This window comes from Epinephelus fuscoguttatus, linkage group LG2 (assembly GCF_011397635.1).
Source record: "Epinephelus fuscoguttatus linkage group LG2, E.fuscoguttatus.final_Chr_v1".
In the NCBI taxonomy this organism is placed as follows: Eukaryota; Metazoa; Chordata; class Actinopteri; order Perciformes; family Serranidae; genus Epinephelus; species Epinephelus fuscoguttatus.
The window spans coordinates 501,388-516,517 of NC_064753.1; the positions used below are offsets into that span (position 1 = coordinate 501,388).

The 15,130-nt window shown below is 41.6% G+C and overlaps 1 protein-coding gene across 1 annotated transcript in view; it reads right to left on the reverse strand.

Annotated features, from left to right (window-relative positions):
• Positions 1-15,130, reverse strand: part of adamts17 (ADAM metallopeptidase with thrombospondin type 1 motif, 17) — a 499,826-nt gene that overhangs the window by 182,524 nt on the left and 302,172 nt on the right. Inside the window, exons 13-14 of the mRNA XM_049602805.1 lie at positions 7,757-7,926; positions 6,995-7,122 (exon numbers count right to left, since the gene is read on the reverse strand). Coding sequence (XP_049458762.1) covers positions 6,995-7,122; positions 7,757-7,926 — 298 coding nt within the window. The remainder of the gene's footprint in view (positions 1-6,994; positions 7,123-7,756; positions 7,927-15,130) is intronic.

Here is a 15,130-nt window from a genome sequence, read left to right on the forward strand (position 1 = left end):
CTGTATCGCTGTGTGGGGCGGGAGCTGCACTGACTACAACAGGAAAACCCTGCAGCACATAGTGAACACAGCTGGAAAGATCATCGGTGCTCCACTCCCCTCCCTGCAAGACATATACAACACCCGCCTCACCCGCAAAGCAACCATGATTGTGCGCAATGCCAGCCACCGTGCACACAGTCTGTTCAGCCTCCTGCCCTCAGGGAGAAGGTATCGGAGCTTCTGTGCCCCCTCCACCAGACTTACAAACAACTTCATACACCAGGCTGTCAGGATGCTGAACTCTCTCCCTGCTCTCCCACTCCCTCCTCTCTGCTCCTCCCCCCAAAAACACTCTGGACTCTGAACCCTGACCTTCAGATTGACTGTCTTTTTGCACTATTACAGTACAATATATCATACTGCTATTACTGACACTACTTAACATATACAGAAACTTCTGCTGCTATTTTTTCCACATACCATTTCCACACAGTATACTATTATATATATTTAGATTTTAGATTTCATAGATTTTATATTTTATTTTATTGTTTTTACTTTTAGTATTAGTAAATGTCTTTATCTGTTGTGCACTTTATTGTTTACTTCAGTGTTAGGAAATGTCTTGTCTTTATCTGTTGTGCTTGTGCATTTTATTCTGTCACCATGGGACAGTGAGAAACGTCTTCTTGATTCCTCTGTATGTCTGGTACAGGGGCGATTCTAGGATCAGAGGTTTAGGGGTGCTGAGCACCCAGAGAGCTGCCCGGCCAGGCAAGATAAATTTTACTGTTTTGTACATTTTAACTCAATTTCATTCCCACATTTGTGAAAGAAAAGCACAACACTTTTTGGGAAAGTCTGTGACTAAACCATCAAATCTGATGAAGGTTACTTAAATGCTAATGCAAAAGAGGAATGGATTGGAATCTTAAACAAACATATCGTAACCCTAATTTCTGGGGGAAGACAACTCATTTTGATACAGCACACATAAACAGTATGTATGTTTCCGGAGTACTGGTCATGATAGTAATGTGCTGTATTTTTGTTGTTAAAATAATACGTTTCAACCAAGTACTGTATGGTTTTGACACTTTTCTAGCTTGTTAAAAAGGGACATACTGTAAAAAAAGATAAAAAATAAAAATCTCTCAAATGTTAGGGGTGCTGGGATTCAATTTAGGGGTGCTTCAGCACCCCCCAGAATGGGCTAGAAACGCCTATGGTCTGGTACATGTGGAGAAATTGACAATAAAGCTGACTTTGACTTTTTGACTTTGACTAATACATAGGTACCATAAATCTAAAAGGATGTGTGTTTCTGTGACTTCCTGTACAGACTGAAGCCAGGTGGAAAACTGTCTCACACTACCCCAGTTTTCTGCCTATGTTCCCTGCTGCTGCCACCTGTTCTCATCTTCTTTCCAGATGAAACACAGTTCATCTTGAAAGAGCCTTATGGTGGTTGGTTGCAGTTAATAAACACTATTGCGCTTTTGCCTGTAATACTGATTAAATTCATACTGGACATGTCACTTATTCATGCCAGTGAAAATGAGATTCCGAATGGTTTATTAAAATGATATATCATAGAACAAATGAAAAAGTGAGTTATATGTTAATTGAACGGTACAGAGATTTAAACTTGAGAAAACTGCAATCCAGTGTTTACAGTTTATAGTGGACAGGGTTCATTCTACAACCATCCCCATTTTAAGTGTGTCCTGATTTATTTCACAAATTGACACATTTTATACATTTTATATCTAAGTTTAGCAGAAACAGAAATTGAGATGGCGTAGCACAGTGTAAAATACAGCACATGTATTTTTACAAGAACTCAAGCCATCACTAAGTCACTGTATTAATTTCTCAACAGTTTAAAATGCCACCAAATATCAGTCCTCTTAAAGATGCCTGTCACTATGTTGGTTTAAAGATTGAAAAAAAAGGAAACTGGAGGTTAAGTACATCAGTGGAGTAAGATGTAAGATGATGTCTTATGTCTAGATGGACATAAAAATGTTTCTTTTCAGTAGTGATACTCCTTATCATTTTTATACCCAATTTAATTATTTATCATTTTAAAAGAATACATTTAGAACCAGATTAGAATGTATTTACTTTTTATTTCAAATAGAACTTTTTGTTGTTTGTAGAGCAACAACAGTAAAGCTTACTTCAGCAACATCATTATATAAACACTCATAGATCAGTGATAAAAAATCAAATTGTCAGTAAAATAAATGATATTCCTTACATCACAGTTCTGGGTAAAGTTTAATAATAATAATAACAATAATAATAAAACATTTTATTTGTAATGCACTTTACATAAAAACAAATCTCAAAGTGCTACAGAAGGCAGTGAAGATATGCTATGCTAAGAGTTAAAAACAGACAACATGATAAAATACATTAAAAGGCTTTAGTAAAAAAACAAAAAGAGAGAATAAGAGCTGCAGACATTGGTCAGTAACGGCCATCCTATTACTAACCTGTCCACTTCTCTGCTCAGGTGATGCTCTGCCTGTATGCACCTCAGCAGCAGCTGCATGGCTAAGTTGTGTATCCAGAAAGACACCAGCACAGCTGTGATGTTTCTGTTGCCAGACATGTCTCTCTACATGGAGTCTGCCTTTGATGATTACCAATAAGAAAGACGATGTATGTGAAGTTTATATGGAGGTGCTCAGCCCCTTCTCAGAGAGCAGGGACAAAGCTGCAGAGTGATAATTAATTACAAGAAAACAATAAAAAGTACAGATGAAATAATCTTTAACTTAGAAACGTATCATCTTAGTCTTAGACAATTTAGCCCCAGGGCTTTTAGTACATGGTATTGGTGCCCATCAAAAATAATTATTCTAAACTAAAGAAGGATGGATAACACTGCAAAACTAAATTACCATACCACTAGTTGGGAACTCATCTCAATTATGCTGCCATTGAGTCAAACACAATGCTGCTGTCACTCTTTATCTGGAATGGTTAAAGTGGAGAGGGAAAACATGGTGGTACGATTTTAAGTAACACCCTATCTGCAGCATATTCTTTTAATATACTGTACTTTTGTATTTGACATACAAGCTTGCACAATCAATCACAGCCATTTAATAATGTGAATGAAATAAGTTAAATCAAATGTTGAAATATATCAAACTTAAAACAATTTCTTGTATATGACCTAGGGGAGACTTTATTTTTGTGGAAAATTGTTTTTATTTTATTTTTCTCTTGTTTTTGTCCTTTTGAAGTATTGATGCCTCCAAAGAAGATGGTTCATTTGGCCGTCTAGTGAATATTGAACACATACATTCAAACTTTAGGATGAAAAAAGTTGATGTGGAAGGAAGGCCGCACTTTTTTCTCTAAAAGACATAAAGGAAGGCGAAGAAATTACATATAGGTACAGAGGAGAAGACTGTCCATGGCGAATGGCACTATGTATCACAAATGAACAGTGTTTAAATGTGTAGATTTTAATATTGTCTCAGAATAACATACTGTAGGAGTTGAAGGTACCTATATGAGAAACTAATAACATTGATTAAATTGTATTTTCAATTAGTGCTTCAGCATAATTAAGATATTTAGGACAGATCTGAACTTATATAGATATTTTCCTATGAACAAATTATCACGGTAATCTGGGACATTCACTACGTCTCAACAGTGCACCTTTATGTTACTGTTTGATGACAACTTTGTCTTAGGTATCTGATAACCTGGAGACACACGGTACCATAAAGGATGACAACATGGTATATGAAATGTCCCCACTAAGCTTCTTCTGTCCATGATCAAAATGAGAATCAGAAATACTTTATTGTCATTCTGCTCATGAGACATGAACAAACGAAACACAAGACTCAGGTCTCGGTGTAATAATAAATAAAACTCAATAAATACTAATTAAAACCACTGCTGATTAAAATCACTACTAAAATCACATCTAGAAAAACAACTAAAATACAACTAACTATCTACAGTACAATACGATAGCAGCAGTGGAGCAGTAGCAGCATTTCAAAACAGAGTGCAGCAGTTAGGAAGTGCAATTCTAGCAGGTTGTTAATGACATGGCTGTGTGGACCAGTTCAACAGTCTGACAGCATTGGGATAAAACTGTTATTTAGTTGGGTGGTCTTTGCCTGGATGCTGCAGAGTCTTTTTCCAGAGGGCAGGGCGTCAAACAGCCCATGTGCAGGGTGGGTGGAGTCTCTTATGATGCAGACTGCCCTGTCCATGCATCTGCTGGTGTAGATGTCTGAGATGGGTGGGAAGCTGCATCCGATGGACTGTTGTGCAGACTTCACCACCCGCTGCAGCGCCTCCTTTTCTGCCACTGCGCAGCTGCAGTACCACACAGTGAGGCAGTAAGTCAGGGTGCTCTCGACCACACCTGTAGAATGAGCTGAGGACGTTGGAGTTCAGCCCTGCTCTCTTCAGTTTCCTTAAGAAGTACAGGCGTCGACGAGCCTTTTTAATGACGGTCATGGTGTTGTTTCGCCAGGTGAAAGCATTGGTCAGGTGTACCCTGAGGTATTTGTAGCTGGTGACCATCTCCACAGGTGTAGTACCAATGTGCAGAGGAGAGTGGGTTTTGCCAGTCTTCCGGAAATCCACCACCATCTCTTTGGTTCTATTGATGTTAAGGACAAGGTTGTTCTCCCTACACCACCTTCCCAGTTCATCCACCTCCTGCCTATAAGCTGCCTTGTTGCCCTTGGTGATGAGCCCCACCACCACGGTGTTGTCTGCAAATTTCACAATGAGGTTGTTTTGATAGTGTGCCTTGCAGCTGTGTGTCAGGAGTGTGTAGTGCAGGGGGCTGAGGACGCAGCCTTGGAAGGAGCTGGTGTTAAGGATGATGGATGAGGATGTGGTGCTGTTGATTCTTACAGACTGTCATGTATTGCAAAATTGGTCGGTCAGCCAATCAGTGACTGGAGTGGGTCCTTATGAGGAGTTGGGCATGAGATAGTTGAGTCACAAGCACAATGGCAGATGGACAAAGTTTGGAGACAAGGGAAAAAAGAAAATGAGCTCCTCTGTCTAATGCCAGGGACACACTGCCAATGAAGTGCTGCGAAGTGCTGCATTTCTCCACGCCGGTCGACAAGCGCTTCTGCTCCCAACTGTTGTCTCCGTCACATTTGGGGCTGTTTTTCTGTCATTGGCATCTCTCTCTGTTTGCGTGTGTGCGCCCCCACTCTGTCTCTCTCTCTTTCTAATGGATCAGTAAGTAACATGGCTAAATGTTAGCTAGACGAGAGGGGACTGTACTGTAATGGTTGCTAGTTAATTCCTAGCTGGCCAGCATCGCAAATCGCTGCAACCAGGGACAGGGTAGCAAGCGTTGGTCGGCTGACATCCTCATTGCCATTCTACGGCAGCCCTCAGACAGTGATACCCCCCTCCCTTCCTTCTGTTCTCTTCTCACGGAGGCAGCTATCGACGGACATCGCCCAGCTAAGTTACACCCGGCTAAGTGAACACTGAACTTTGTTTAACCACTCAATTTGAGCTCCAACAGGCTGCATCGTTTCCATACGTTACCGTTTATTCTAGAATTGGGACTGTTTACATGTGCATATTGGTATAATTCCACTGTGTCTACTGTTGTTTGTACTGATACTGTACATATTGGTATAATTTACTGTGAGTTGTTTGTACTGGTACTGTGCATTCTGGTATAATTATTTGCATTACTATTTGTTTTTCTTTAGATAAATCTGATAATTGTTGCTCGGTCTCTTTACTCATTTATTTAGTAAAGTGTCCACACACCTTTTCATTCTACATATACAGAGCCGGTGGCTTTACAGCCTACATTTTATTTAATTTAGAGTCTAATAGAGTCATATTATCGATTATCTCTGATCCCCACGGTCAATTTGGTCGTTGCGACAGTGCGACACAACACCACTGATGCTAGGTGGCACCAAGCTAAAAAAAACCCGAATCCTATCTGTTGCTTCTTTAAAACTAACTTGAGATTAACCCAGTCCTAACTTACATAATATCCGATCCAGCATTTTAGGCAGTACTGTAGCACTCAAATTACTCCAGACAATTTGTTCAGACAATACCACAATAAGAAAAATCAGAACAATGCATCTTGTTTAAATGTTTATGTATTTACCCTGTTTACACCTTAAAAAATAGCTATAGAGGTTTTGGAATAGGTTACATATAAGTAATGCGATTGTGGCATGGATAGTATTTATGTTGCTTACTTTAAAATGTAAAATTGTGAAGTTTGTAACAATATCAACCCTTTAGGGAATCATGTCTAGTACCCCAAATCACTGGCACAGTGTTTCCTAATCACTGAAAATATAATGTCAGGCATTTTGCATGAATGTAGGTGCTGTCACAGTACAGGTTAAATTCAGCATTATCTGGTTTCACTCCATGTTTTTAATCCCATGGCTTGCTTACTTAATGATAAACTAAAAACATAACCTGACCAGACTTAACCAAACATTACTTATGTTATTAAAATGCCAGACACAATACTACCAGGTTCTATGTCTCATATCATTGATGACATTGTGTGTTTTGGTGATTCACTAAATCATGGCTTAAAAGGTGGATGAAAAGGTCGGAGGCCAAGAGGTACTCAAAATCTATGAACATATGAGGTTTCCAAAATTTGAATTGTATCAAATGCACTACTGAATCTTTTTCTGTTTGTTACTGACTCATGTCTTGCAGATGCAGTATGTTGGATAATTTACGTCATACAAAACTATGTTATTTGCTAGAAAAAGGGGTACCCAGTAGTCACATTAGAATTTGTGTGAACAATGCAAATTATGCATAAGTTCTGAAAATGATGTCCTCAGTAAACATTTTTACTGTTTTTTAAATGATGGGAAAATCAGTACATCATCATTTTGAAGGTTTGAAGGTGTGTGTGTGTGTGTGTGTGTGTGTGTGTGTGTGTGTGTGTGCGCGCACGCGTGCATGTGTGTGTGTGTGTGTGAATATGCATGGGTACCTGACACTTTCCATTAACACAGAGGTCAGCCTCGTATGGTCCACAGGGCGTCCCATCCATCACTCTGTCTGCCATCAGGACTGGGACATCTCGACCTACTGGGCTGCAGAACAACACACAAGGCTTCTCTGCTCATACACACACACACACACACACAGACACACACACACATATTGTACTTTCATCTTATTATTACGTTTTGTTCATGGATAAAGCAATACCTCTTTTCTTTGTTCTTCATACATTTCATTCATTCATCCATCTTCTAACCGCTTCATCCTCTTGAGGGTCGCAGGGGGGCTGGAGCCTATCCCAGCTACATCGGGCGAGAGGTGGGGTACACCCTGGACAGGTCGCCAGACTATCGCAGGGCTGACACTTAGAGACAGACAACCATTCACACTCACATTCACACCTACGGACAATTTAGAGTTATCAATTAACCTAGTCCCCAATCTGCATGTCTTTGGACTGTGGGAGGAAGCTGGAGTGCCCGGAGAGAACCCACGCTGACACGGGGAGAACATGCAAACTCCACACAGAAGGGCTCCCACGCCGCCCCCATACATTTCATAATTTTTTGAAAAACAAAGTTGTTTTCATTATGTGAACAGTTTGTTCACATTTAAGGCATAGATCCTATGCATTAGCTGACTTTTTCCAGTGTGTAACCAAACAACTTTTGCCAGGGTATCTCCTGGCTGGGATCCCATAAAATAAAAACAAAAATTAATATGGAACACAAAAGCTGTTCTCTCTCACCATCATTAATAATGGCAGTCAGCATGCTACCCTTCTTCTTGCTGGAATGTCGGTCATATGACAGACACTGCAGGTCTCTGAAGCTGGGTGCCCCTTTGGGACAGGGTGGATTGTCACAGGCCTTGTGTCCCACACTGGCCTTCTGACAGTTTCGCCCCCCAGGACCAGGCCTACACACACAAAAAAAAAAAAAAAAATCAAATGAGAGAAAGGCTATCATGTGTGTGTAAGCACTGGTATCCAACAAGACCAACAAAAGAATGTTTTTGAGCAGGTATGAGTGCGACAGTGCAAACAGGTCAGGGCTACTTTCATTTAATTATTTTGTACACACTGCACTGATTTGACACATAGATTCTACTACCAATGGACACTTAAGCCCAATTAATTAAAATGCTAAAATGCGATTTCCTACATGCTTCCTTTGACACTGATTTAAATATCACATTAGTGCAGTTCATTAGTTTTAGTTGGAGGGCTTTTTTAATGAGGTGCCTCTCTGCAGCATGGCCATCAGCTGGCACTTCTGTAAAAAGGAGGAATGTCAGAACGTCAGATAAGATAAGATAAAATAAGATAAGATACACCTTTATTGATCCCACAATTGATAAATTCCAGTGCACAGCAGTCAAGGAGAAAGAGTCAAATTAAAAATTTCAAAATTTAAACTTAAAAAACTTAAAACTTAAAAACTTGGCATGCAAAATAAAGTACAAAAATACAATAAACGGCGATAACTAATAATAATAATAATAATAATAATAATAACGAGAAGTGGGTAATAATGAGCAGTGGATTAAAGCGAGCACATCTACTGCAAGTAATTGTATGTGCAAAAAAACAGCAAACAGCTGTGGTGTTTATAAGGTGCCCATAGTGTCCATAAAGTGTCCATGGTGCAGTTTATTGTGAGCAGTGCTGGTTATGTAGTCTGACAGCAGCAGGCAGGAAGGACCTGCGATAGCGTTCCTTCACACACTTTGGGTGAATCAGTCTATTGCTGAAGGAGCTCTCCAGAGCTTTTATCTCCTCCTGCAGAGGATGGGAGTCATTAGTCCTCAGAGATGACAGCTTGGCGGTCATCCTCCTTTCTCCCACCACCTGCACAGAGTCCAGAGAGCATCCCAGGACAGAGCTGGCCTTCTTGATCAGCTTGTCCAGTCTCTTCCTATCTGCAGCCGAGACGCTGCTGCCCCAGCAGACCACTGTGTAAAAATGGCTGATGCCACAGTGTCAGAGAAGATCTTCAGGAGTGCCCCCTGCACTTCAAAAGACCTGAGCCGCCTCAGCAGGTAGAGTCTGCTTTGGCCTTTCCTGTACAGTGCTGTTATGTGGTTAGTCCAGTCCAGTTTATTGTTAAGATGAACACCCAGGTACTTATAAGATATCACCATCTCAATGTCCTTTCCCTGGATGTTCACCGGTGTTGGGGGGAGGAGTCTGCGCCTGCGGAAATCCACCATCAGCTCTTTGGTTTTCCCCACATTGATCTGAAGTTGGTTCCTCAGGCACCAGTCCACAAAGTCCTGGTTCAGTTCTCTGTACTCCCTGTCGTCCCCATCTGTGATGAGGCAGACGATGGCAGAGTCGTCAGAGAACTTCTGCAGATGACAGGTGGGGGTGTGGTATGAAAAGTCTGCAGTGTAGAGGGTGAAGAGGAACGGCGCCAGCACCATCCCCTGTTGGGCCCCCGTACTGCAGACAACCAAGTCCGTTACACAATCCTGGGTCCTGACATACTGCGGCCGGTTTGTGAGGTAGTCCAGGATCCAGGATGTGAGGTGATTAGCCACACCTATGTGCTCCAGTTTGTCCCTCAGAAGTGCAGGCTGTATGGTGTTGAAAGGGCTGGAGAAGTCAAAGAACATGATTCCCACAGAGCTTCCAGGCTTCTCCAGGTGGGAAAGAGCTCTATGCAGGAGGAAGATGAAGGCGTCATCCACCACAATGCCAGGCTGGTAGGCAAACTGCAGCGGGTCCATTGAAGGGCCTACTGCGGGGCGGAGACAAGACAGGACCAGCCGCTCCAGAGTCTTCATGAGGTGTGATGTTAATGCCACCGGTCTGAAGCTGCTGAGGTCCTTGGGGTGCAGAGTCTTTGGCACAGGTACCACGCAGGATGTCTTCCACAGCTGTGGTACTCTCCCCAGCCTCAGACTCAGGCTGAAGATGGTTTCAGCTATCCCGCACAGTTGGTCTTCAGGAGCCTGGAGCTGATGCCGTCTGGACCCGCAGCCTTCCTTGTCTTTATCCTCCTCAGCTGATCTCTCACCTGATAGGTAGTGAAGGACAAGCTGGAGCAGGGGGGCTGTGTGCTGGGAAGTGGAGGGTGGGGGCTGGTGTAGTGTAAAAATGTATTTTATCCGGCCTATATAGCATAAAAAAAACAAACAGTTGTATAACCATGTTTGTGTGTAGACTATTATAAAACTAATACTGCATTTAGGTGTGATATGCAATGTAACGGCGTGAACTCTTAGTGACACCTCAGGTGCGAACTTACATTGAACTTCCTCAAAACTATTGTGAACTTGTAGCAGACTTCCTTAAATGCTGTTGTGAACTTACAGTGAACTTCCTTAAACGCACCATATATTGTGTAGGGATATAATGCATTCTCATGATGTTGTAGACTTACAATGGCACTTATGTAAGCTTATGCAAGATACCATGTACTGTATAACGAAGAGAGCACACTCACTTGATTGTATTGCCTGCTGCACCAAAGGGTTTATATTACACGGGAAGGCACACACACACTCAAATGATTGTATTACCTAGTATATGTGTAATGGGTCATATCGCACGGAAGCATGAGGGACTGTAGCATGAGAGTCTCTCAGGATCACATGTTTTTAAAAAATAGAGTGAGAACAGCTCCGGAGATACTGGTGGCAGATTACAGTTGAGCCGGAACAAGAGTGGAAAGTCTGCCACCAGTAGAAACGGGTTGAAAGGAGAAGGACTATAGAAATGGGTGGAGATCTCTTCGACCTCCACCAGCATATAAGCCAGAGTGCTGAAAGCAATTTTGCAGTCATCCTCCGGAGGCTGACTCGTGAGTTTGTCTGTGTTATTGCCTGTAAACGCAATAAACTCAATTGCACCAGATCCTGCCTATCTCCAGTGTTTTTCTAAGTACCTGCCAGCTGAACCTAAGGCACTGAATAGATAACTGAAGACGATTTGGAAGAAACACGAAGGACAGGGTCGGGTGCCGTCTGGCCCAATTCCAGGCACCGATTTTTGTCACTTCACTGGTGAGATGTCCGGGGGAGTGGGGGTGGGGGAGGTGTTGAAGCAGTGTGCCAGGAGTGTAGGTGGGGGGTTGCAGCCATGATGTCTGGGCCAGGGGAGGGGCAGACTGATCAAATCTATTGACGAACAGAGTCAGATCATTCACCCACTTCTGGTCGCCTCTGGCCTGGGAGTCTGGTTGTTTGTGTCCTGAGATGGTTTTCAGACCTCTCCAGACTCCGCTGACATCGCTCTACTGCAGCTGTTCCTCCATCTTCTTTTTAAATCCTTCCTTTCCCCGCCTGATGTTTCTCCGTAGCTCCTTCTGCACGGCCTTCAGCTCCTCCTTGGTTCTAGAGTTAAAAACTCTCTGCTTCTCCTTCAGGAGAGCTTTTATATCTGGAGTAATCCAGAGTTTGGTGTTGGAGAAGCAGCGTACAGTCCTGGTGGGTACGGTGCTTTCCACACAGAAGTTCATGTAGTCAGCACCGGCAGCTCTTCCATCTTGTTGGTGACACCCTCGTCTCCATTCTCCGCAGCTCACAAGCAAATATCGTGCCTCTCCTCGGGCCGCACTGCGGTGTGACGCAGCACTAGCAGCTGGTCCCGGGTGTAAACTGGTTGCCGGGTCTCCACACATGGTCATGTCCGTGGAAAAATAGGACAAAGACCACTATAAAGAGAGCGGTCTTCGTCTCCATACCAAAACAAAACATAAGTGCTAGCTAGCTAACTGAAAAAAACTCCAAATAAGAAAGTTAAATGAAAAAGAAATTGAAAAAAGCTCAGGCGTGAGCAAGAGCTGCTGTAACAGGCGTCTGCACTGGGGGCACCATCTTGAGAGAAATACACAGAGATCCAATTTATCGCTGTGAATATGCCCAGTTTAATTCAAAAGTAATCACACATGATTGTAAAAAGCAGTGTGTGAAAGTGTATGGGTACACTCAGAGTGAAATGTGTCTGTATATCACACTATTAAAAGCAAAAGTATATTTTAAATTGCATGAGTCGACAGTGATTCAGACGGCAGGCAATCTGCCTCCAACGTTCCAAGCTTTTACAATATAACATCCATCATACACCTACTGCAACAATATGAAAAACTGCTATATTTTGTTTTTGCTTTACAGTAATAAAGGCTACTGTGCAGACAATGACTGTGGATTCTCTGTCTAATCTGAGATTCATCAGACACACACTCTATTCAAAATGCACTTTAAATTCAGATTTAGCAGCTTGTGCTTGTTGTTTTTCCCTCTGTGTGGAACAGCATGACAGCCCACAACATTTGAGAGTTATTTCCCACAAGATGTTCTTCAGATATTGCTTCCACAAGAATGGGATGGACAGACGGATATACAATCTGAAAATATTATGCCTCTCCACTGGCGTCGAGACTTAAAAAATTATACTAAATTGATCTCATATGACACACACCCATACCTCTTCATATGGGATTTAAGTGCTTTTCTTTTTCCTGTATAAATATTTTTGTGAAAAAAGTTTCTCAATAACTTTAAGTCATATTTAATATTCATTCAATAATTTAATTAATCATTTAAATAATTTGAATAAATATTCATATATACTTTTACTTTTTACAAAATTAATCTTGAAAGTGTCAACTAACATGACCAAATTAAACACATGTACAGAATGAGCCATGCTGTGTCTCTGCTGAAAATACTAAGGTTATGGTCATTGTAAGTGCTATATCGTAGGCAACTGGACTTGCTTGCATTTCTTTCTTTTTTTTTAAAGATATTTTTTGGGCCATTATGCCTTTAATGGACAGGATAGGTACATGTGAGGGGGGAGAGAGAGAGGGGGGATGACATGCAGCAAAGAGCTGGATTCGAATCCGGGCCGCTGCGGCAACAGCCTTGTACATGGGGCGCCTGCTCTACCACTAAGCCACCGACACCCCATCGCTTGTGTTTCTTGAAGACGTTTTGCCTCTCATCCAAGAAGCTTCTTCAGTTCTCAATGACTGGTACGAAGTTGCAGGCTATAAATCCTGGGAAACCTAGCAGGGTCGTAGGGGTCACGTGAGCTTTCAGTTTCAGAGTCGTTAACGTCACAAACTCACAGACTCTGAAACTGAGAGCTCACGTAAGATCTAATAAAACTAAAAATTCCTCAAATAAATTATTATCATGGAGAAAATCACACAGCTGGTCTGCGACTACTTTCTCAAGGATCTTTGAAAGAAAGGGAAGATTAGATATTGGTCTACAGTTGGCAAACAACTCTGGATCCAGTGTGGGCTAGAAGAGGTTTAATTACAGCTACCTTAAAGGACTAGTGGTACATAGCCTGTTAGTAAAGATAAATTGATCATGTCTTATATGTGAGTGTTAACTAAAGGTAAGACCTCCTTAAGTAGCCTAGTTGGGATGGGGTTTAAGAGACACGTTGATGTTTTAGATGTAGATGTACGTTTAGATGTTTTTCTTTAAGCAGTTTGTGGAGTGAGTGGAGTTGTCAGCTCTGACAGATTCAGGCTGAGGAGGATTAGAGGAATTCAGCGACTGTATTTGAGAGTTAGAGTTAGAGCCAGAGCACACCGTGGCAGGACTTACATTGATAGAATTTAATGTAATTGTCTGAACTGAGTCTTGCCGTGGTGCACTTCAGGATAAACATGCTATAAGTTGGATGAAATTAGTGGTCAACAGCCTTGTTCCCTTTCTGTTTGGATGCACACCATCAGCTCTGTACAGGCTTGAATTCATCCAAAAGTAGTCAGAGATAAAGTCTGCCTGCAGCAGAACAAACATTTTTTAACCAGGAATGTAGATGGTAAAGTCGACTAAACCGTTCTGAGCTAGATGAGATAGTTGGAATGGGGCCTGACATCAGAAGAAATCATTGCAGTCAATTGTTGAAGAGAAATCGGGGAGAAGCTGTCTAAATATATATTAGGTCCCACAGCTGTGTTTGAAGGCAGATTGGTTCCATTTGAGGGCAGGAGGTCATGAATTTTTCCTCTAATAGTTAGAATTTTGTCATTAAAAAAGCTCATAAAATCATTACTGCTAAGGGCTAAAGGTATACAAGGCTCAATAGAGCTGTTACTCTCAGTCAGCCTGGCTACAGTGCTGAAAAGAAACCTGTGTTTGTTCTTATTTTCTTCTATTAATGCTGAGTAATAGTTTGCTCTGGCATTGCCGAGGCCCCTCTTATTCGTTTTGAGACTAAGCGAGATTCTATCAGTTTGGTTAATTGCCAATTACTTTCAGATTTTTGCGATATTTGTTTTAATTTTTGGGTTCGAGAGTTGTACCAAAGAGCGAACTTTTTTGCTTTGTTAACTTCTTTTTAAGAGATGCTACAGAGTCGAGTGTTGTTCGCAGCAAGCCTGCAGCGCTATTGACAAGATTATTAATTTGGGAGAGTTTAAAGTCGGTACGGGAAACCTCTGTTACAGAAGGACAGGGTATTAAATTCAACGTCGATGGAATCTTTGCCTTAAGTTTTGCAATAGCACTATCTGATAAACATCTAGTATAGTAACTGTTGCTGATTGGCGTGTAATCGAGTAAAAAGAATTCAAAAGTTATTAAATGATGATCTGATAGATAGGGATTCTGTGGAAAGACTGTTAGGTTATCAATTTCAGTTCCATACGTCAGAACTAGATCGAGGGTATGGTTAAAACAGTGAGTGGGTTTCCACCCTGACTGAAGCCAATGGAGTCTAATAATGAGATACACCCAATAGCCAGGGAGTCATTATCAACATCAACATGAAAGTTAAAATCACCAACAATAATAACTTTATCTGATTTAAGAACAAAACTGGATAAAAACTCTGGGAATTCAGATACAAATTCAGGCTAAGGCTAAGAACAAGGCTTTCAAATGAATTATAAACTAGTTTAGATTTAGAGCTGATTAACAGACTAGAGTTAAAAATGGCTGCAACTCCTGCTCCTCGGCCACTGCCTCGAGGAATGTGGGTATTATTATGACTGGGAGGAGTATGATTCATTTCGACTGTTGTTTACTACCACTGCTTTAGATGATAGAGACCTGATATTTCACAGTCCACATTTTGGCTTTGGTTGATGAGAGCAGGGAGAGGGAGCATGAGAGCACGAGAAGCCAGTATTGCGAGACAACGGGTGAGATC